At 43.6% G+C, this 21,731-nt stretch overlaps 2 protein-coding genes across 2 annotated transcripts; one reads left to right on the top strand and one right to left on the bottom strand.

The window, feature by feature from the left end:
• The first annotated feature begins 906 nt into the window (after positions 1-906).
• Positions 907-6,174, top strand: LOC101726339 (spermatogenesis-associated protein 31E1-like). The gene is made up of 4 exons (XM_087207794.1): positions 907-1,194; positions 1,993-2,047; positions 2,611-2,671; positions 2,936-6,174. The coding sequence occupies exons 1-4, from the start codon at positions 967-969 to the stop codon at positions 5,865-5,867; spliced, it is 3,276 nt and encodes a 1,091-aa protein (XP_087063920.1). The 5' UTR covers positions 907-966; the 3' UTR covers positions 5,868-6,174.
• A 1,131-nt stretch (positions 6,175-7,305) lies between these two features.
• LOC101726709 (protocadherin beta-14-like) lies at positions 7,306-12,404 on the bottom strand. Its single transcript, XM_087207793.1, has one exon. The coding sequence runs from the start codon at positions 11,955-11,957 to the stop codon at positions 10,647-10,649; it is 1,311 nt and encodes a 436-aa protein (XP_087063919.1). The 5' UTR covers positions 11,958-12,404; the 3' UTR covers positions 7,306-10,646.
• Positions 12,405-21,731: the final 9,327 nt, after the last annotated feature.

Here is a 21,731-nt window from a genome sequence, read left to right as displayed (position 1 = left end):
GTCTCAAGGAGCAACATTTTGTTCTCCAGCAATCCTTCAGCAATGTTGCTCCTCCATTTTCTTCAAGGAACGAATTGCCATCTGAAAGTGTCTTGTTTGTGTATTTGCTTATTTTCAGTTACCTTCGAGTAGAATTCAAACTCCATAAAAGCTGGGATGCTGCTTGTTTCCCTGCAGTATCCCCAGTGACTGGGATGGTTCCTGACAAATATATGAGGTGTGTTTGAACTATACAGTGAATGTTTAAAATAAAAAAAAATTTATTACATTAAAGACAATGCCATTATTCCCCCTGAAAATACTCCCTCTCGCTTCAAAACATCCTGTCATTCTTGCCACTTTCTTTTTTTTTTCTTTCCTTTGGTGATTTATTAAGTTTTGTATATTCGGTCTTGTGAATTTTTAATACAGTAATTTCATTTTTCTTTAAGATACTCTAGCTGAAGAATGGTGAGATTAATTGAAAAGATCACACAAAATTCACAAAGCTAAATAAATATAAATTTTGGTCCTACTTCTGAGTCTATATAAACAAGAACATATTGTGTAGGATAGCAGCAGCTGCAGAAAGAGAATTCAATGTGATAATCCCTGTCAAATAATAAAAATTCCAGAGAAAATTAAAAATTTTCAAACATTATGAAACTGAAAGAGCTCAGGCAGAGATTTCCAAGGAAGCAGTAATGTCTGGGCTCTAGCGGGGGAAGAATAGAAATAGAGTAATGTTTGTGTGTGACGGGTTGAGCAGGTGGAGCTTCCAGGAGAGATCAGGAAGGCTCAGGAGATTGGAGGAGCTGCTGCACTGCAGGGGGGGTGGGGGGCAGCGGTTCTGGTCACCCCTCCCTCCTGGGGGGGCCTTTGTGATGAGGATAGTAGAACTCTGTGATGCGGGGGCCTGAGCCCTCCTCCCTGACCTGCAAGAGAACTCTCAGGGTTCAGTTGCCCGAGGGCGACAGTACACTTCAGATGTTGGAGAATCCTCTATCTCTTCTGAAGAGCATTAGAGCCTCATGGCTATGTTTCATTCCCACCATTTGGGCGATGGATATGATCCTCGCCGTTGCTGGTGGAGTGGCTATTTACCTCCTCTTATGTCCCTTCCTTCCGAAGGATGATCTCTGGGTACCACCACCACCACCACCACCACCACCACCACCACCACCACCACTACGGAGAAAAAAAATTCTCAGAAAGGTAAGAAATCCTCAGGCCAGACCTAACAAAGAATAATTCTCTTTTTCTTCTACTCTTCTTTCTATTACTTTTCCAAAGCAAGGGGAGACAAATTTGAGAGGGGAAGTCTCAGGAAAGATTAGAATATCATTCTTTTTGTTTGTCTGTTTATCTGTGTTTTGGTTTGTTTTTGTTTTTGGGTTTTGGTTGTTTGTTTGTTTTGCTTTTTTGAGACAGAGTCTTGCTATGCAGCCCAGGCTGGCCTTAAACTCACAGCGATCGTCCTGCCTCAGCCTGCCAAGCACTGAATACAGGTGTGTGCCACCATGGCCAGCTAGAACATCATTCTTTTGGAATGGCTGAGCAGGGCAGGAGTGAGAATGGGCTGGATTCCCAAGAGAGTTGGAGAGCTCTGCAGTAGGACAGGCCCAGAGCACTGGTACCTAGGACAACCTCTTGTGGCAAGTGACTCTGGCCAAGCCTTTCCTGTATGTTGAGCTGATCTATGGGCTGTGCTGAGCCCCTGAGCGCCTCCTGATAGAGCCCAGAGACACCTTTGACTTCAGGAAGCAGAACCCTACTTGGCAGCTGAGATGTGCCTGTAGCTATCCCTGCTTCCTGAGCAGAGATATTGTACTGTGAAATACATGCTTAGAAAATTTTGTGTTTTTCCAAGAGGAAAAGCAGAAGCCACTTTTTTAAAAAATGAGCTTTATGTGCTAAATTAGAAAGTTATATTATTCAAGAACACCAATAGTATTGATTAGGGAGAGGAGAGAGAGAATTGGACCCAAGCCCCCTCTCTTTCTTGTCTCTCAGTACCACGTGGTGAAGAAGTGTTGGAAGTTCAGAAAGAAGAGCTGCACTCGGAAAGGTGAGGTTTGGTCCTTCCACCCCAGAGGTGACTTGACCTTGCTTGTCCTTGAGCGACCAGGGCTTCCCTCTGTGAGAATGTCAGTTAGGGAGGCCCGAGAGGGTGGCTCGTGGGAAGGAAATCAGAACTGGGAACATTTCTCGAACTTTGTGCTTGGAATGAACCTGTGATCGGCTGGGGGAAGGGGGATGTCCAGGAGGGACGGAGCAGGCCTTTATGGGGCAATACTTCCTGGATTTAGTGGTGGGACCTTCAGGTGCAACTGTGCACACCTGCTTCACTTCGCTACAGCACATCCTTCTTGGAGACGATCTGCCCTTTCTCTCCACAGGAAGGTTATGAAGAGCACGGAGGTTGGTGGAGACGGGGCCCCTTGTAAATGATAAAGTGCTGCTCTCTGTGTGACTTGCTATCACTCCCACTGGTTACATATCTTTGGACACTGATGCATGGGCTAGGGTTGAATTTGTCCATTTTCCCCAAAGAGACATTCCATTCAGTAGCCTGTGTGATCTTAGACCTCTGCCTTCTCCACTGAAACCCTTCCCTCCACCCTTTTTCAGCTCGTAGGGACTGCAGGGAAGAAGGCAAGGGGACTGATGACCTGGCTTCATCTCTCCAAAGGTGAGAAACTTTCCACTTCTCTCTGTGTCTGCTTCCCACCAGGGGCTATGATGTGACCTCAGGGACTTGGGCTGAGCTGGGGGAGGAGGGAACACCCCAGGTTAGAGTGGGGTGTGACTAAAGCCCTGGGTCCAGGGGCTTTTAGAGCCAGGGTGTGGGCCACTGGAAGGTCCATGGACAGTAGTTGTCCTCCCCTGGCCAGACTGCCTGACCTCCTGGCCCCATCTGCTCCTGTCTATAGCTTGTGCCTTCTGTCTCCTTCAGCCACCTAGGGAATGACCTTCATGGTGGCAGACTTCATCAGCCCTTAAGAGAAGATGCCCCTGATGAGAAGTTCCAGTCGGTATGTGCTAGAGCTGACAGACCAAGAAGGCAGCCTTTGGAGGACAGTTTTGTCACCGCCTCATCCTCATTGGTTTCCCATGCTCCTTCCACGGAGCACGTTCCACCTGTGGCCTCTACCTTGTCACCAGGTCTGAAGACTTTTCCAGTTTCTCTCGGGTCACAGCCAGCCCTGAGTGCCTACCACCCCCCAGAGCCTCCGATTCCTCCAAGATGCCTTTCACCCCAGCCGCTTTTGCTTTCCCCCCCTCCATCCTATTCTCCTAGTCCCATGGCCTCCCGGCCACCTCTGCCAGACCCCAGCCTGGCTCTTCCTCAGCGGGATTCATCACCACTCCCATTGGGGGCCATCCCACAGAACCTGTGTCCACCCAACAACTGCTGGTTGTCTTCCCCTGAGCCAGAAACTTCAATTCTTGGTGACACAGGCTGTCCCATCTCTGCCCTCTCCCAGTGTCAGGAGCCTCCCGGAGCCTTGTGCCACTCCAACTTATCAAACAGTGAATGCCAGGGAGGCCACCTCACCCCCCAATCACCAGAGGCCTCAGTCCTGCCGGAGACTGCATACACACAGGTACAAGTTGGGAGTTCCTGTTTCCTCAATCCTGATGTCCAGAAAGTGCTGGATACACTCATCAAGAAGAAAGTGGAACAGATTTATAAGAACACCGAAGAGGAAGGGCAAAACATTCCCCTGTATTCCCTGGGGAATATGTTAAGCTCACTGGGCAAAGAACAAGACCTTATCAGCCCACAGGCCTTCTGGAAAACAAGATGCAAAGCTGAGCAGCTTTCTGTCTCACAGGAGCTTTTTTACCCCAAGGTCTTGTGGGACCACTTGCAGCAGAAATGCAGCCAGCTTTTCTGGGGCCTCCCCACTCTACACAGTGAGTCCCTGATGGATAATATCAGAGCATCTGGTGCCTCATTAGAGGTTTCTCCTATTGTATTCAATGGACTCCATAATTCTATCCCGGTGCAAATTCAGGCTAATGCACCTCTGCAACTCCTTTCCTCCCAGCCCTTGGTCCACTATGTGGCCCAAAGTCAAACTTTGACTCCAACCATGCCTTCATCCCAGACCCCACCTCAGAAACAGACCCAGGTCCATGTTCCACCTCTCCCAATTGTACCTTGCTCTTCACCTCCAGTTAGGGCCTGGGAAGTTTCCTGTCCTACCAAGAAGAAGGGGAAGAAATATTCCATTTCACCTACTATTCAACACCTACAAGATAAGCTTTTGAAGGAGGAAAGAGAGAATAGGAGAGTTTTACCTCCTGTGGCCAAAAAATCTCAGCAAGTTGTTAGCCAATCTACTGACAAACACTGGGCCAGCCAGGAAAACATCAACTTCCCAGTGAATATCATACAATCTAAGCTCCGGGAGCAATTGGAGCAACACTTTCAAAAAAATCACATGTGTGAACTGCCCCAGAAGATCCACCTATCTCTGGGCTTGACAGGGCTCAGGGAAAAGTACCCAGGGACAAGGCAGGCAAAGGAAAATTCTGGGCCTTCCCAGACCTCAGAGGTTTCAGATAAAAGCAGCCAGGTCATACAAAAGTTCAGGTCAGGGCACCCAGAAATATCCCAGGAAGGGAAATACTCAAGCAATGACCTGGGACAGGTCCTAAAAGGTCTGTCGGAGATTCCAAAAACCTCCCCAGTGAATGATCTAGAGTCTATGTCTGAGGGAGGATCAGAAACAAATAAGTTGAGACCCTCAAGAAGTGATTCAGGATATGATTCAGCAAGAGGTCCAGACAAGAAGCATCTAGAAGACAGCGTCTTCATGGAGACTGAGCAGAAGTCCTCTGACTGGGCAGTTACCAAGGGAGCCAGTGTGATGTCAACCTCCCAAAATCTCAATGTGAGTTTGAAGAGTTTAAAGTCTCTGAGATCCAATAAAAGCCTCCCCTCCTCCAAAATTTCTACTTTTCAGGACCCAGGAGACTCATGCCTGGGTACACAGGCAAAGTCAAAAAACCAAAACCAGACTGAAGATTCAGCCACTGGGGTCCTCCTGCTAGACTTTGCCACTGGCAAGGTCCCTCAAGGCTCTGCCTCAGAGTTTCCCCTCACTGAAGACATCCTGGCTTCTCAGACAAGTCTCCTCAGAACCCAAGGAGTGTCTGCTAGTAGCATGTCACCTTCCAGAGGGATATGTGACCCCTTAGCAAGGAACAGGATGGTCCAGGAACAAAAGGAGCCCAGGATCTCGAAACCCCGGGATCCACCAAAGAGCAAGAGTAACATGTTTGGCCCACTTGAGAGTGGAGAGGGCTTTGGGAGTCCAAGAAGAATGATCGCTAATAGCCCATCATCTTCCCGAGGGATATGCGACCTCCTAGGGAGGGAAAGAATGAGGCAGGAACAAAAGGAGCTCAGGATGCCCAAACCCCAGGATCCAAGGATGAGCAAGAATAAAATGTTTGGTTCAGCGGAGAGGAAAAAGAGCTTTGAGAGGCCCAAAGCAGGAGGGAAGAAAGTCAGGTCTGAAGAAGGGAGGGGGGTTGCGGAGCTGATTCCCCCTTCTCAGCTCAGGGAAGTAGGAGACACCAAGGGGAGAAAGTCCCCACTCCTGTCAGAGAAAAAACAAGCATCTTCAGAAAGCACCATTGGGCACAGAGGAAGGAACTTTCTCCGGTACATATACCCCGATAAAAGCAGAGGGGAGGCAGAGCCCCTGCAGAAAGTCAAGCCACCATCAACCACTACCCAAAGTCAAGTGTCAGTCACAAGCAGCAGACTCTCTATGGACAGTGGGAGCGGTGAAGCCCAGGTATTCATGACCCCTACCGGACGGATAGGAGAGGAGACAATGAGGCTACAACATAAACTTTACGGATCATGAGAAAGTGTCCCGAAAGGGAAATCTCAGACAGAGAAGCGGTCCTTCTACCACCGGAATGCCTGTGGTCAGCGAGCCAGCCCCAAGGGCCCTGCCTTCCCTCCCAGGGAGCCTGAGCTCCTAACAAGTCTCTTCCACCTTAGGCCTGTGGGGACAGGAACCTCAGACCACCTCGTTCACTGCCCCAGGCACTGTGCCCTTCAGAAAAGGGTGTCCCCCAGTCGGTCCCAGAATACTGCCTGCATCTATCCCAGATCTTCCTACTGAGGATGTCTGTTGCTTCCCAATAAATGATTTTTTTCCCCCATCAGAGGTAGTGGCTTCTGTCTGTATTGTGCTGGGGCCTGGGAAGGAATGAGTAGTTTCCCTAAGAGCAGCTTCAGGTCTGTAACTCAGGAAAGTCCTTTAGTGTCTCCAAACTTCATTTCCTGACCCCAGTGAGCCGGCTGCCAGGCACTTCAACTCACTCCTTCCTCCTGGATGGCTCAAGGATGGTCAAAAAAGTAGTGCTATGAGTCCCCCCGAATGCTAAGGGGAACAGAGGGAAGTTCTCACAGTTGGTTCTTAGGTGGGGATTGTTAGGAGCAAAGCTAGGAACAGTTAAATTTAACAAAGCTTTCTTGAATGAGAAAAAGGTTTCAGTAGCAGGCAGAACTTCAGAACAAAGATGGTTTTTGTCACTTTCTGCAGCAGTTCTGAAAGTTCTCTTCCCTGAGTGTCCTTGTGAAGTGTGATTTAAAAAATACAGTGAGTTTGATCCCCGGTACCCCCCCCCAAATATATAGTGAATGCTGCTGCCAAAAGCCATCTAATAGAAAGGCAGGTAAAAACATTGCAGTGTGTCTTCATCTGCCTTATTCACTGCAGTGGGCACCATGAAACTTCTGGCTCTTCCCTAAAGTCAAAACAACCATGAAAGGTAAACGTTTTGAACATTGAGGCAGCCATGACAGCACAATTAAAAAGACTTCCAGAAGTGGCAAGAGTGAGTGGAAAGTGTGATCAGAACAAAGGGAAGTATCTTTAGGAGATTAGTGGTCATTTTTTTTACTATAATAAGTTTTAAAAATTTAAACATTCAGCATATTTTTCAATCATACCTCATAAGAGCTTAATATTTTCTCAGTGAATAAATGAGTTGATTAAAAGGTATGAGCAACATACATATGATAGTGAGAAAAATGCATGGAGAGGAAGTATGGAAGGGAGAGGAATGGAAAAAAAAGATGAATTAAGATGCATTATGTACAGGTACAAATTCTCTATGGTGAATGTGAACATTATGCATGGCAAGGATGTACTAATAGAACAAGAACTATGTGCAGAATATGGATATTTGCAATCACCCATGAACTTGTATTCTGCTAATATTTCCCTGCACCTGCTTCTGAGGCAGAACAGGCAAATATAAGGTTACCCAAAGAGAGACAGGTATCACAGAGCTGGACATGATTACATGCCAATGAGAGTGCAGGTATTCTCATTTCAAATCCTGGGGTACTGGGACCATGCAGGTGGCTGGGCTTTTGCATAAACCCAGGGAGAGGGGCTCCTGAGTCTCTGGTCTCAGCGGGGTTGATTCATCTGGAGATTGTTTTCCCTGTGCATGTGTCCCAGTGTGCTGGAGTAGGAGCTGGTCTGCACATGTCCTTGCTGGAGAAGATGCCTTCCTCCCCCATATTAGTCTTCATGGTCATCTTTTCCCTGGGGTCATTGGCTGCTATGGTACAGAATGGTTTCATGGTCACTGTGCTGGGTAGGGAGTGGTTACTGTGTGGAACTCTGCCTGCAGCGGGCATGACTGTGGCCTGCCTTGCCACTTCCAGGCTCTGCTTGCATGGGATAAGCATCCTGAACAACTTCATGACCTTCTTTACTTTTTACCACAAAGCTATCTTGGCATCCTTGGGACTTCGTCAACACTCTCACTTTCTAGCTTACTTCCTGGATTTCTGTCTCCTATGTGTGACCATCTCCATCTTTTCCAAGCCTGTCTTCTGGCTCAAGTGGAAGGTTTCTTGGTCAGTGCCCAGGCTTCTCCTGAGCTCGTGGTTCTTCAGTGGCCTGTCAGTCATTTGATCAGCCATATATCAGGGTATATGGTAGCCATTCAGACAATCGTCTCCCAGAGTTCCCAAGGAAACTGCACCCCTTCTCATAGCATTATGACTTTCTATCAGTGGTACTTTTTCTAGCATTCAGTGGTTATGTGGTTCACTCCCCTTCTCCTGTTCCTGGTATCCTTCATCTTGCTCATGTTCTCCCTGTACCAGGATGTGGAGCAAATGAGGGGCTGCACGCTTGAGGCTCGGGATCCCAGCACCCAGGCTCACATCATAGCTCTGAAGTCACTCACCTTGCACTTCATCTTCTATATTCTGCATGTCATGTCTCTGATCATTTCTGTGATGCGACTCGTAATTGTCTGGACTCACTGGTACTGGGTCAAGGAAAAGGTAGCTTATGAGGAAGAGGCCTCTTCCTGCAGTCCATTGTCCTGATGTTAAGAACCACCAAGCTTAGAAAGGTCTTGAAAAATGAAGTATTAGGACCTATGTGGTGCCTGTTTATAAGGATTTGAAAGCTCTGGGCAAAGGGGCCACTCCACTTCTAAGTGATCAGCATCAATAGGCAGAACTGTGATGACTAATCTCATGCATAGCAAGAATTGTGAAGGTTTGGGTACTCTCTCTTTTCATTTCTTCCCCCTCCCCTTTGTCCATGACCCACTAATTCTTTTTCCATCTCTCTGTGTTCCTGCTGTCCTTTCCACTACTGCTGGTCTCTGGTCTGAGTCCCGAATTACCTTGGCTTTAGATGATAGCCTCATCTCCATGCAGGCCTCTCTGATTCAATATGCAAGCAACCCTAGTAATTTTCTTCAAATATCAGTGCGATGTGGACCTGTAACCATCATCAGCTGTCTCTGTGGGGGAACTAAGGTTGTCACTTTTTAGTGGCACAGATTCCCCAGCACCGCGCCTCACTTGCCACCCTGCTCCTAGCTCATTCTCTGTGCAGTTCAGCCCTTTCCATCTTCCCACAAAGTCCTTCCCTCCCACTTTTTTTTTTTTTGGCCACCAAAGCACCAGAACTTCCTTCTTCATTCTTCTCCCTTCCTTCTTTCCTTTCTCTGCCCATCTTTGCCACCTTTGTGCCCTGCTTAAGACTGATTCCACCCATGGAGGTTTTTCAGTTTGGTCCCATGGAAGCTTGAGGACATATGAGAGTTTTGTTCCACTGAGATCCTATCTGTGACTTCAAGTGTTTGCTACATGTTGAGTTAAAAGGAGTTGTCTGTTGTGGAAGTGTTTTTAGGTTTAGGCTTACAGAAGATGGAGAGAACACAAAGAAGATCTCCCACATTCTGAATGTTGATGTCCTACCCTTCTAGTGTGCACACCCATGATGTGGCTGCTGGTTGCCCTGGCCCAGGATGGTGTTCTCCAGACTGGAGCTTGTGCAGGATGAACCACAGGCAGTGGGAAGAAAAACATAGCAACTTTAATTTCCATTTTCTTTAATCTTCAACTTCCTATTTCTGTGGGTATTTTATATGTATTCAGTGTATCAATAACATAGTACATTCCTATAATTAATAAATATGCATATAGTAGTAACTTAATCAGCTTAGGCTGCTGAATATTATAGACTAAGAGACTTATTTATCTATTCTTCACAGTTCTAGAGCCTGAACCTCAGGGTGGCAGAACTATTAGCTTCTGGTGAGGGACCTATCCCCTCCTACCAGAAAGCTGATATCTTTTTGTTGTGTCCACATATGACAAAGAAACATTTTTTGAAGAGTTTCTTCTTATAAAGGCATTAATCCCACTCATGAAGGCTCCACTCTTTTGACCTAATTACCTCATCAAGGCCTCATTCTCCAAATATGGTGTCTGTGGATTAAGGCTTCCACATATGGATTTTTGGAGAAGATAATTATTCAGGCCATAGCTAAAGAGATGAGTGCTCATTGGAGTTCACAGTAAGAAAGTAAAATAAAAGTAGATTATAAGAAATAGGGAGATAGATTTTTCTTTTTTTTTCATTTTTAAAAACAGTTTAAATCTTTATTTCAATTTCCAAAGAAGTTTTTGTCTTCTACTCTTCCAATGGAAGATTATTTTACTCAGGATAAGACTCTGAACTATTTCATGTTTTAGTAATAAAAAGCATAAAATAACCAAAAAGATAGTAAACATGGTATATTTAAAGAAAACAAAATAAAGTCAAAGTCCAACATATTTTAAGGTTCTCCTCCACAAAAATATCATCAACTAAAATAGTTATGGGGAAATTACTTAAGAAATCAATTGTATCTAATATAGTAATTTTAACTTTCTCTGAAATTAATTTTTGAAAAACAGTGTATAAAGCTCCCTAGTACTGAATAGAGAAGCAACAACTTTAATTTAGTCTTCTAAGGCACAATTTTTACAGAAAATACTGCGATTAAGTCAACAGGCTTTTCACCTAGATTCAACATTTTAATTTTGTTTTCTCAGTATGATGCTGTATAAATTACACATTGTGACATTTATTCTTAATAGTTTCGTTTGCATCTCCAAATGATTAAGATTATCTTGTATAAGAATAATGTCATTATTACAACAACATAATTACCCAGTTCATATATTTTTAACAAAATAAACGAAAAAAGAAAAGCACAGACTATATTTTCATGCCATAACCATTAATAAAGGTTTTAATGCAACGGTGAGAAAAGCATGAGAAATGATAATGCATGCATCTACAGTACAAACTAAAATCCATGACAAATTAGATATAAAGGATCCACAGCATGTCAAAAATAATAAAAGATTTAAAGGAAATTGCTTTATTAAAATCAACTCCAAACCCATTACCAAAGTTTTCCTTTTCCTCCATACTCCTACCAGTGTTATGGACTTGAACATTGGAGATAACTGGCTTTAGGAATTTGAACTCCTTTGTACCAGTGAGACACACCTCATAGCAGTAGCTGTGGGACAGGGTCCCCGTGCCGCTGACGTCCCCCAGGGGGCCCGGGAAGGAGCTCTCAGGCGCCGAGCCCCGACCCAGCGCGGCCGGCCCGCTCCTCCTGCACAGCCGCAGCGCTACGAAGAGCACCACCGAGAAGAGGAAGAGCGAGGACACCGAGGAGGCCAGCGCGACGACCAGGTGGACGGTGAGAGGGTGGGCCGGTGAGCGCTCGGGCGCCGCCCCCGGGAGCGGCAGGTAGGGCTGCGAGAAGCCGTCCACCAGCAGCACGTGCAGCGTGACGCTGGCCGACAGCGGCGGCTCGCCATTGTTCTTGACCAGTAGCAGCAGCCTGTGCCTGGGCGCGTCGCGCTCGCCCAGAGGCCTGGCGGTGCGCACCTCGCCGTTGTGCGCCCACACGCTGAACAGCCCGGGCTCGGTGGCCTTGAGCAGCTGGTAGGACTGCCAGGCGTTCTGGCCGGCGTCTGCGTCCACCGCCACCACCTTGATGAGCAAGTAGCCCGCGTCGGCGGCGCGGGGCAGCAGCTTGGTGCAGGGCGCGGACGCATTGTGCGGCGGGTAGAGCACGAAGGCCGCGTTGTCGTCGGCGTCCAGCACGCGCACGCGCACGCGCACGCGCACGCGCACCAGCGCCTCACTGCTGAGCGCGGGCGAGCCTCGGTCGGCGGCGCCCACGCGGAACTCGAAGGCGTGCAGGGCCTCATAGTCCAGCCCGCGCAGCGCGAACCGCTGACCGGTGTCGGCGTTGATGGACACGAGCGAGGCGAGGCCCGGGTGTGGGTCTCGGGGCGGTGGCGGCGGCGGTGGCAGCAGCAGGGAGTAGGTGACCTGGGCGTTGGTGCCCGAGTCTCTGTCTGTGGCGCTGATGGTGCCGATGTGCAGGGCGGGGCTGTTGTTCTCAGGGACCCACGGGGTGTAGGAGGTTTGGGTGAAGGTCGGGGCGTTGTCTTTGACGTCGGAGACCTGCATGGTTATGTTGTGCTGGGTTTTTTTTTTTTTAAATGTATTAAATCCTTTTATTGGTACATTGTAGGTATACAACACAGTTACATTTCTCATTGGGAATTGTACCTTTACATAATGCATCTTGGTTCTTATTTTTTCTCCCATTCATAGCCCTCCCTTCACCCCCTCCACCCTTCCCTATTTACAAAGACTTTATTTCCATTTTTTCCATTTCTCATCATTTTTCCTTTCCCCTGCCCTTCCCACTATCCCTACCCCTTTGGACCTTTTCTTCCTATTTTACATTGAGATAGATTTTTCTTGAAGGGTAGGGGATCAGGAGATGGAAGAAAGGGAAATGAAGGGATGGGAAGAGGATGAAAAGGGGAATTGAGATGTGTTATGTACATGTATCAACTCCACACAGAGAAGGTAAATATTATGTATTGCAAACATGTACACAGAAGGGAAAGAGATCAGGAGATGGATGGAGTGGAGAGGAAGAGAAGGGAAAGGGGATACAAAAGGAATGAAGATGTATAATGAAATGGTGTGACAATGCCCCACAAAGAATGTAAGCATTATGTACTACAAAAATATACTAATAAAATCATTACCAAAAAAAAAAAAGTATGGAGGCCAATAGTTGAAAGAGATTGAGGAGAAGACCAGATATTGTCAAATGAGGTGTAATACCTAACAGGACAGAACAGAGATTGCAGTGAATTTCAAATGAATGATTGCATTTATGTCTTAATATTAGCTTGAGTCCAAGCTACAGCAAGAGGAGAAAGACATGACTAGAGATGAGATAAGAAGTTAAGAGTTTTTTTCCTTGGGAAAAAAACCCCTGAAGCTTTATTATTTTTCTTTTAGCCATTTTCAGTCACAGAACTTTATTTCTTAAACCATCTGTAAGTACCCAAAGATTAAAGTTTAAAAAATGAAAGCTAAACAAAAATGGTTCCTGAGCATCCATAGCTGTCTCTGCCCTGCTCACTCTAGTAGCTGAAGAGGAAGTCTGCTGAATGTCAAAGATGACCCTGGACTCCAGAAAGGGCCTTGTTAGAATGTTGGTCAGCCTTCCTGAAGAAGCCGCCTGTGACTTTCCCATTTAATGGGCCTCTGGTCTTATCTACCAAAGCATTCCTTTTCGTAAAGGGAAAAACTAGTAAAAAAAATATTTATATGAATGGTACATCATCTAGCAATCCTTACTATCATCTTAGAAAGTCCCATGAAATAAAAAAGTGAACTATCCATTGGTATAGTTCCTGTTGATGGTGTCTGAATGATTTATTGAATGAACACCTGAAATTTTATCTTCATTTGTTACTCTCCTGTCTCAGAAACCAACAAAACAACCTTGATTAGACCCCACTGGTTACTAGTTTGGTGACTAGTTCAAACAGGACTAGCAGGAAAGCTAACCCCTAAGGCTTAGGACATAAGCACTTACTCATCCTTAAGCGTTACCTGGGCCAAGATAAGTTTACACAAACTCTACTGCCTAGCCTTGGAAATATCTGAAAAATCAGAAGGAAAAGAGAGAAATCAGCACCCAAAACACAAAGTATCTATTCCTAGCCATCATGTGGGAAAAACTTTTTTGGGACTTTTATCACTTTTCCTTGGTCATCCACTTTTTAAATGGCTGCCTGGATGGTCTCTTGGTGCCCCAGGAACTGGTGAGGCCCAATAGTGAGTGTGCAGGTTCCATTTCTGGCAAGAACACAGAGAATAGGGAGGAGAGGCAGGAGAGAGAGAGAGAGAGAGAGAGAGAGATACACACATAGATCTGTGTCGATACTCAATTTCATAGATCTCTAGGGCCTATGAATTGTTCATTGTAGAGAACGCTTCTTATCCTCACTATCACAAAGATTTTTGTTTTTGCAGCACCGTGAGTGAGTTGTTGGCTTTCTACAGAGGGCAATACTGAACAACTGGACAGACTCTCCCTGCTTGAGACTCAAGCCACACATGGGCTGGGTGGAAGCAGTGAAGGCAGAAGTATCCAGGTCTCAGCTCCATTGGTTCTTCTCAACTAGGAGCATCTGGAAGACTCTGCCATGGGCAGAGCTGTAGCTCTGTGGTCAATGTTCCTGGGTGGGGGAATGGAATACAACTCATGACTTACCATGTTCCTGCAACCCTGTGAGTTATGCTTAGCCTATTTGGCTTGTATCAGGGGTTCTTCATCTGTGCATGTTCTGAATCTTCTTTCCTGAACTCTAGCTCATAAATACCAAAAAAGTTTGGTGGCTCCATCTTGACTACACAAATATGTTCAGCATCTCCACCTACAAAGATAAAATCCAATATCTCATTGTAACTGTCAAGGATTTCTGTGATCTTTGTTCAGCCTACACTTTCTGCCCAATAAGTAACCAATCCCTTATGTACCCAAACTTAGATATCTCATCCTTCTTGACATAATCACATTTCCATCTGCTTTACTGATGCTTTGTCCACTTCCAACATCAAACGGCATCTTTCTTGTCTCACAAGGTTGGAGCTTCTGCTGCCACTGAATTATTCTAAGAACTCTTGAGATGGGAGCAGAATGATACATAATGTGTAGAATCAAAGCATACCAAGCCAATTGTTTATTTTTTTTTCTTTTAAAGTCTTTCTGATAGAGTACTGAGTTGAGAATTTCCCATCCAACTTATTCTGGGTTTTTATACTACCACCCTTATGATTTTACATTATGAAAACCACAGCAAATTAAAAATTCTCACACATGGCTTCTTCCTAGGAAGATAAATTTAACTATGAGAACACAAAATGCCACAAGCCAAAAATGCAAACAGCAACAAAAAATCACCGTAGAGTACATTACACATTTATACTTCAATGACTGCCCTTTTGAATTAACTTAATCCACACATAGATGTGGTCAGGGAGCAATTGTGGTATATGACTGGGGCATGAAATTACTTTGGGGGCAGATACCTAATCGTTATCGTAGCCCAAGTGTCTTTCATAGGATTATTATGACATAGAAGATACTTAAAAATGGATAAGTGAATTTAGGGCTAACCACACACCTTTCTAATCTTACCAGTACTGAAGGTGTAGGATGTCCAAGTTTTCCACACTGGGGGTTTGTGGCTGGCAAGATTTCAGAGTTAACAGCCCGTGACATGCCTCAGTATTTCAAGTTCCAGTGGAAAAAGTCAAAGGTCAGCCAGAGAATCCAGGCCAAGGAAGAGGGTGAGTGGGAACTTTGCTCCCTAGAAATTTTAATTTTCACTACAAGGCAGAGTGAGTACAGTTGTTCACTTTTTTTCTTTTACTCGGGAACAGAAGGTTCACTATAGTTGGCCCCTGTGTGGGAGAAACAATTCTACCTGAAAGTGGATGGGAAATGGAAAGAGATGCTGAATATTTTGCATTCTATTCTCTCTTTGTGGGGTTCTCTGCATGGACCTGGTAGGACATGGTGTTGGCCAGGAGATGGGGTACCATTAAAAACTCCCTCATTTTCATGTTGCTTGATCCTGAGCCTTCAATATTGCTACACCTGACCCAGATCAACTTCTACTTGCTTATTTGCTGGTGACACGTGAACCTACCTACACTCAAATGGGGGTTGATTGCTGATTGTTTTTGACTCCTTGTAGCTATTCCTATGGAGACTATAGTTATTGCTTGCTCCATCCTCCTCTGATTAATGTAGATGGCACAACATCTGATATCTTGGGCCTCACCACATCCCTGATGCTCTCCTAAATTCCTCTTGGGCCACTTGTGAGTGACAAGTGGAGTCACAGGCTGGATGGGAGATGGTCATTATAATAAACCATTGGCATTATCATAATTACTTCCTCCTCCTCTTCCTTCTTCAATTTTTGTTGTATTTGAAATTCAACCCAGGGATTTTGCACTAAGCCACACCCTCCACCCTATTTTTGATTTTGATTTTTGATACAGGGTTTCACTAAATTGCTATGTTTCCCAGGCTGGGCTTGAACTGTTAATCCTCCTGCCTCAGCCTCCGAGTGCTGAGATCACAGGTGTGCGCTACCACATCTGGCCAGAATTACTTGTATGCACCTAGATTTATAGTTTCCAAAATATTCTCATAGATTTATTACCACATTTATTTGTGATTGTATCTTAATGGGTGAGGAAAGAAGAGCTAAGGGGATCTAATGACTACCTGTGAACTCATAGTTCTTTTTATTTGCAATTGGATCGCTCGTTTTTCATTTTTTTTACTCATTCATTTATTGGTACATTTTAGGTATACAATACAGTTACACTCCTCATTGGAAATTTGCACCTTTACATGATATAACTTGGTTCTTATTTTTTCCCCATTCCCCTGCCCTCCCTTCACCCCTCCACCCCTCCCTATTTACAAAGACTTTGCTTCTGTTTTATCCTTTTCTCATATTTATTCCTTTCCCTTCTTTCCTTTCCCCTACCCCTCCCATTTCCCTTTCCCCTTTGGGCCTTTTCTTCCTATTTCACATTATCTATTATGCCTTTTGATCCTCCTTTACACTTGCAGTTTCTCACACCAGAGAAACTTCCGTATTTACACATGTGTGTCCTATTCATTTCATCTAAAAGCATGGCCTCTCTTAATTGTGACAAGGCACAAATCCTACCTCCTGAGTCCAGCTAAGGATGAAGGACATAGGGTGTTGATTAGGTACCAACTATGGATCCCTGGTCCTGGAATCAGTTTGGGCTTTGGTCTTCCTTTGTGACTTTATGTGGGAGCCTTACTCTATAAATTGGGGCCTCAATTTACTTTATCTGTGAAATCATCTTTCATGTCTTCTTGTAATCTCAAACTGAGATTCTGAGACAATCCGAAGACTGAGGATGGATGCTTTTATATCTTACAGATAGGTACACTGGGGCACAGAGGGGTTCAATGCCATACCCAAGAACCCACAGTGAGGGCTGGGGTTTGCACCGAAGCCTGTCTGGCTCATAGGCCAGGGCTTTCTCTGTCACATCCCGTACGTCTTATGGCTATCTCAGTGGGGCTTTCTCTGTGTGATGCCACTTTAAAGGTCACTATTATAAAATACTCTTTACATTTTTGGAAAAAATTTGCCTGCTTCATTATATAGAATTGTCTTTTATGTTCTATTCCTGATGATGGACCTTCAAGTAATAGAATTGGAGTTAACCTCCTTCAATAGAGGTTTTGCTCAGTTTCCTCTTTGTCTCTTTGTGAAAGGAGCATTGTCACAGGGCCTATTTCCTCAAGCTGTTATGAGCACTAAACACTGCAAGAGCACCCAGAACCAATACATGGAATATAATCATTCCCTGCTGCCTTCATGGATATGAGCTTTGACCTCACCAGAATGTATGGACTTCATTTCTGAGTTGCCGCAGGTGTGTGGCCCTGTCTTAGGTGTCAACTTAGAGAAGTAGAACCTCCTATGTAAGGGACACCACATGAAGAGCATGATATGTTATCCACACCAGTGTTGACAATGGGCAGGGAATAGGCAGGAGAGCAGGCAAATTCACAGGCAGGTGGGGGGCTTTGGACACTTAGCCTTGACAATATTTGCATCTAGTCTGAAGAGAAGAAACCTTTTCTCCGCTCTCAGAGGGCCAACATCCTCTACTCTGGCTTAGCACTGTACTTGGGGTCACTAGAGGGACAAACACCATACAGGACCTTCCAGAGCGGCCCAACAGAAATGGCCTTTGACACCTTGAGACCCAGTCTTGTGCATGACAGAAATGGCTTCAGGAGACCCGGTGATTGACAAGGAAGTTCTCATCCTCATTATCATTTTATTCCTTTTGTGCCTGGTGGCTGTGATGGGCAACGGCTTTGTCGTTGTAGTGCTGGGCATGAAGTGGTTTCTACGGAGAACACTGTCATCTTATAATAAGTTACTGGCCAGGCTAGGGGCCTGTTGCTTCTGTCTTCAGTGGGCAGTGATAGGTATTTATAATGTCCTGCATCCAACAGCTCTCCCCTATGACCCCACAATGCAGTTCCTAAACTTCCTTTGGGATTTCTTGAACTCTGCCACCCTTTGGTCCTGCACTTGGCTTGGTTTCTTTTACTGTATAAAGATTGCAAACTTCACCCACCCTGCCTTCCTCTGGCTAAAGTGCAAGGTGTCTGGGTGGGTACCGTGGTTGCTGCTTAGCTGTGTGGGCTTTTCTGGCTTGAACAGCATCCTGTTTTGTTTTTTTTTTCTTTTTTTATGGTATACTGTTTTTTAATAAGGTCATATATATTAGATACTGACACCAAAGGGAAAATTATTTAGAATTAGTGGACTATTTGGCAAAAAGGGACCATACACACCCTCATATAAAAGGTCTTAAGATGATAATGGTGAAAAAAAGCAACCATTCTTCCTAAATAGCTCAAAGGTAATCAAATATTATTCACAGTTCATTAGGGGAATATGCTAACAAAAATGTCATTTATATTATAATCTTTTATACATTGCATCTCCAGAAGTATACAAAGCAGCTTTGAAAAGCATAAGCAAAATAGTACCAATATGCATCATTCCAATGACATAAGAGTAAAACATACCTCAATTTGACATAAAGTTTATCAATAATCTGAATATAAGTAAACTGAGAAATAAAAGCCTTAAAGAAACCAAAAAATCTAACAAGTCTAACCAAGGAGGCTGATATCTGACTTCTATCAACATGGTTAAACAGTAATTTGTGCTCTTTAAACAAGCTTTCTTCAAAAGAATGTTTAAAAGAAAAAAAAAGGTGTGCTGTTTTATGACCTACATCTCATCAGGAACAAATAAAAACCTTTATAAGAAAGAATGTTTACAGAAAATTTTTTTATCAAATTGAAAAATCAGAATCAATGCAAAACCTATTATGAAAGAATACAGCTATTGAAAGAATTAGAATTATTGACATTAAAGATAAGACTTGTTTTCTAAAAAAGACAGGTTATATAGTACAGGTATACAAACAGGTATATGGCATGGAAAATAAAATTATGTATATATATCTAAATGCAAAATTCAGAAATAGCTTTAGAAGGCTTATCCCTGCTGGGAATTTGTGAAGTTTTTACAATAGTGAAAAAATTCAGAAAATTTTTGAAAATTTTCTTTAAAAATTCAGAAAATTGGGTCATTTTTACATTAAGCCCTTTTTAAAAGATCATATCTTTAGTAAATATGCTCAGATAAATATGTAGAGTCCCATAGTTGTGCGGCTTATAATCTCTGAAAGGCAACCCAGAGAACTGGGCTGGCAATCCAAACACTATCACAATTATAAGCACACACCTCCTCGGTTCAGCAATTCCAAGTATAGGTATTTATACTACAGCTACTCTCACACAATTGTGCAAAAACACATTTTTGTTCAAGAAGGTTCAAAGAAACATTGTTTAAATTAGCAAGAATGTGACCTACATATCCATCAATAGAGATGAGATAAATTATGTACAATCACAAAGTGAAATACTGTATAGCATGAAACAAGAATGTGGTAGCTGTGTATGTTAAGAGGTGACTGATATCCAAGATAAATTATGGTTAAAAAAATACAGACAGAAGAGTAGGTATCAACCAACATTGAGAGGGAAAAGGGACAGGAAAGCAAAAACAAGTTTATTTTCTTTTGCACAGACTATCTCTAGAAAGACAAAAACTGTAGAAGTGGCTTCTGGGTTGGAGGTCTAGAAATCAGGCATAACAAGACTTATTTTCAGTGTAAACAGATTTATATTGTTTAAACATTTTTTAACATCTATTTATGCTCCTTTTAAATGTAAAAGCTTTTTAAAATTAGGCAGTGAATTACTTTGCTGTCAAAGATATTTAAGAAAAACATGGTTTTCAAGTGTCAAAATTATGCTATGAAAATAATTGCTTTTAAGAGTTTTAAAAGACTCTTACATTTGCTGCTTTAGCCTATTACAATCAGTGAAAATTACACACAGTTATAAATCTAAACTCTTTAGGAACACAGGTCTTTCACATTGTTGCTAGTCAATAAATCTACATTTGTTTAACCTAGTCCTTGTTTTGTCTGCTCAATACAGAAGCAGTTTTTGAAAAAAAAAAAAAAAAAACCCTATTTTCTTTCTTGCTATATAGTATTTATGTTCTACATTAAAGAATTTTCTACTGACCACAAATAAAATGGAATACGTGAACAGACATCCTTCTTTCCCACTGATATTAAACCCTCCAGGTCAGTTTTGTTTAGCCTATTCCCACATAGTAACAAATGAAATGCCTAAGGAGAAACAAACAAGATGATGACTTACTAAATATAGTAGTTTCTACTCTAATGTTGTTCTGGAAAAAAAAGCTTAAGAAAAATGTATTTTTAACTATATTCCTAACTACATTAAGGCTCAAGTCAACTTTGCTGTTCTGTGAGAAATTATTTCTGATTTCATTTTTTTCCAAATCCTCTTTTGTTGCCAGTTCAGAGAGTCCAGGTGGTTGAGTATCAGAGTGTTCCATCTCGGTTCCCTTTGGGGTTGCTCTAGGTGATCTGGATGTCTGGTTCTGTGGCTTGTTTACCTGTCTTCTCATTTTGACTGTGTGTGTGTGTGTGTGTGTGTGTGTGTGTGTGTGTGTGTGTGTGTGTGTGTGTGTGTGTAGGGTGGGTCTGTGTTCCTGGCGCCAGCGAGGCTCACCTCCTCTGGGCTTGGAGCTGTGGCACGCCTACCCAGAAGCCTTCTGCTGCTTGGGAGCCGTGGCGTGAGGAAGGAGGTTTATAATCTTCATTTGCAAACAGAAAAGCTGTTCTGTTATTTGTCCAAGGTCCTCCCTCACACCATTGAGGCTTGGGACTGAGTTCTGTCCTCTATGCTCTGCTGTCTGTGTGAACAAGATGCTAACTCCACTAACCAGCAATGTTTATTAAGGTCCTTTCATGGATAGGCCCTCTCCTACAGTTCCCTCCATTTCCGTCTTCTGGCATAAATTCAAAACCTAGTTCCATAAAAGCAAGTCTTTGGAGGGCAGTTAGCCAATTCCCGGTATATAAATCAATAAGGGTTTGGTTTGATTTACAGATACCTTTTACGGTATGTAGAAGAATGGGCAGCCTCCATATCCATCAGATAATTGCCAAGCAAAGAGGAGATGGCTACTGAAAAGATCTCTGACTCATAACTAGTTCTGCACCTGTCCCTAAGCTCAACTGTCTTCTTCCCCTCTAGGCAGAATAGGCACTTAACATGAAGGAAAACTAGTTCATAGAGATTTCAGTCGTAATCGGCTGGCTCCAAGGCCGGGATGGCAAACAGGCATCGCAGAGGAGAAACAACGTGGCTCGCACAAGATAGCAAAAGTAGCAAGGGGAGTTTAATAACATCTTTCTGACCCTTTTATCTCATCCAGACTCCTGGTGATAGGGAAAAGTTTTAGATAATTTAGTAGATTGAATATTAAGGTAGTTGTAGAAGCAAAATAAGTAACGTATTCCTTTAAGATTTGCTTTTCCTGTAACTCTCCTTGTTTAAGGTGAAGGTAATCTGACTCTTTAACCAGTAACTTCATTAATCTAACAAAGTTGCAATGGCTGGGTGAATTTACAATGTATATGTGCCTATCTTGTGTCTGTGACTTGTAAATAGGAACTGGAATTGTATTTACACATCAAAGACCACTAGGGATGAGATAATGGCTAAAAAGGGTATAAAAAGGGAAAAGCTGAACAAAGGGGCACACCAGTATTGACCAGATCCGTTTCTGGTAGTACCGCCTGCTTGCAGCAAGTAGAAATTTTATTATTTTATCCGGAATCTGTATCTCCGTGTATTTCTTTCTGAGATTTCTGGAACACTGAGATTAGGCTTAGCTTTTCTTTCATCCATACCAATTTTAGCATCCTCCCTAGAGTAAAAGATCATAGCAGGAAGATCGGCTAAAAAGGAAGATCTTTTTAGGAGGAATCATTGAAAAAATAATTGCATTTATTCAGCAAGATTGCAAG

This window comes from Heterocephalus glaber, unplaced genomic scaffold (assembly GCF_053883595.1).
Source record: "Heterocephalus glaber isolate CG9 unplaced genomic scaffold, H.glaber_assembly_v1.0 deba00000818, whole genome shotgun sequence".
Taxonomy (NCBI): domain Eukaryota; kingdom Metazoa; phylum Chordata; class Mammalia; order Rodentia; family Bathyergidae; genus Heterocephalus; species Heterocephalus glaber.
Note: the sequence above shows the minus strand (reverse complement) of the source record. Positions and strands in the feature narration are given on the sequence as shown.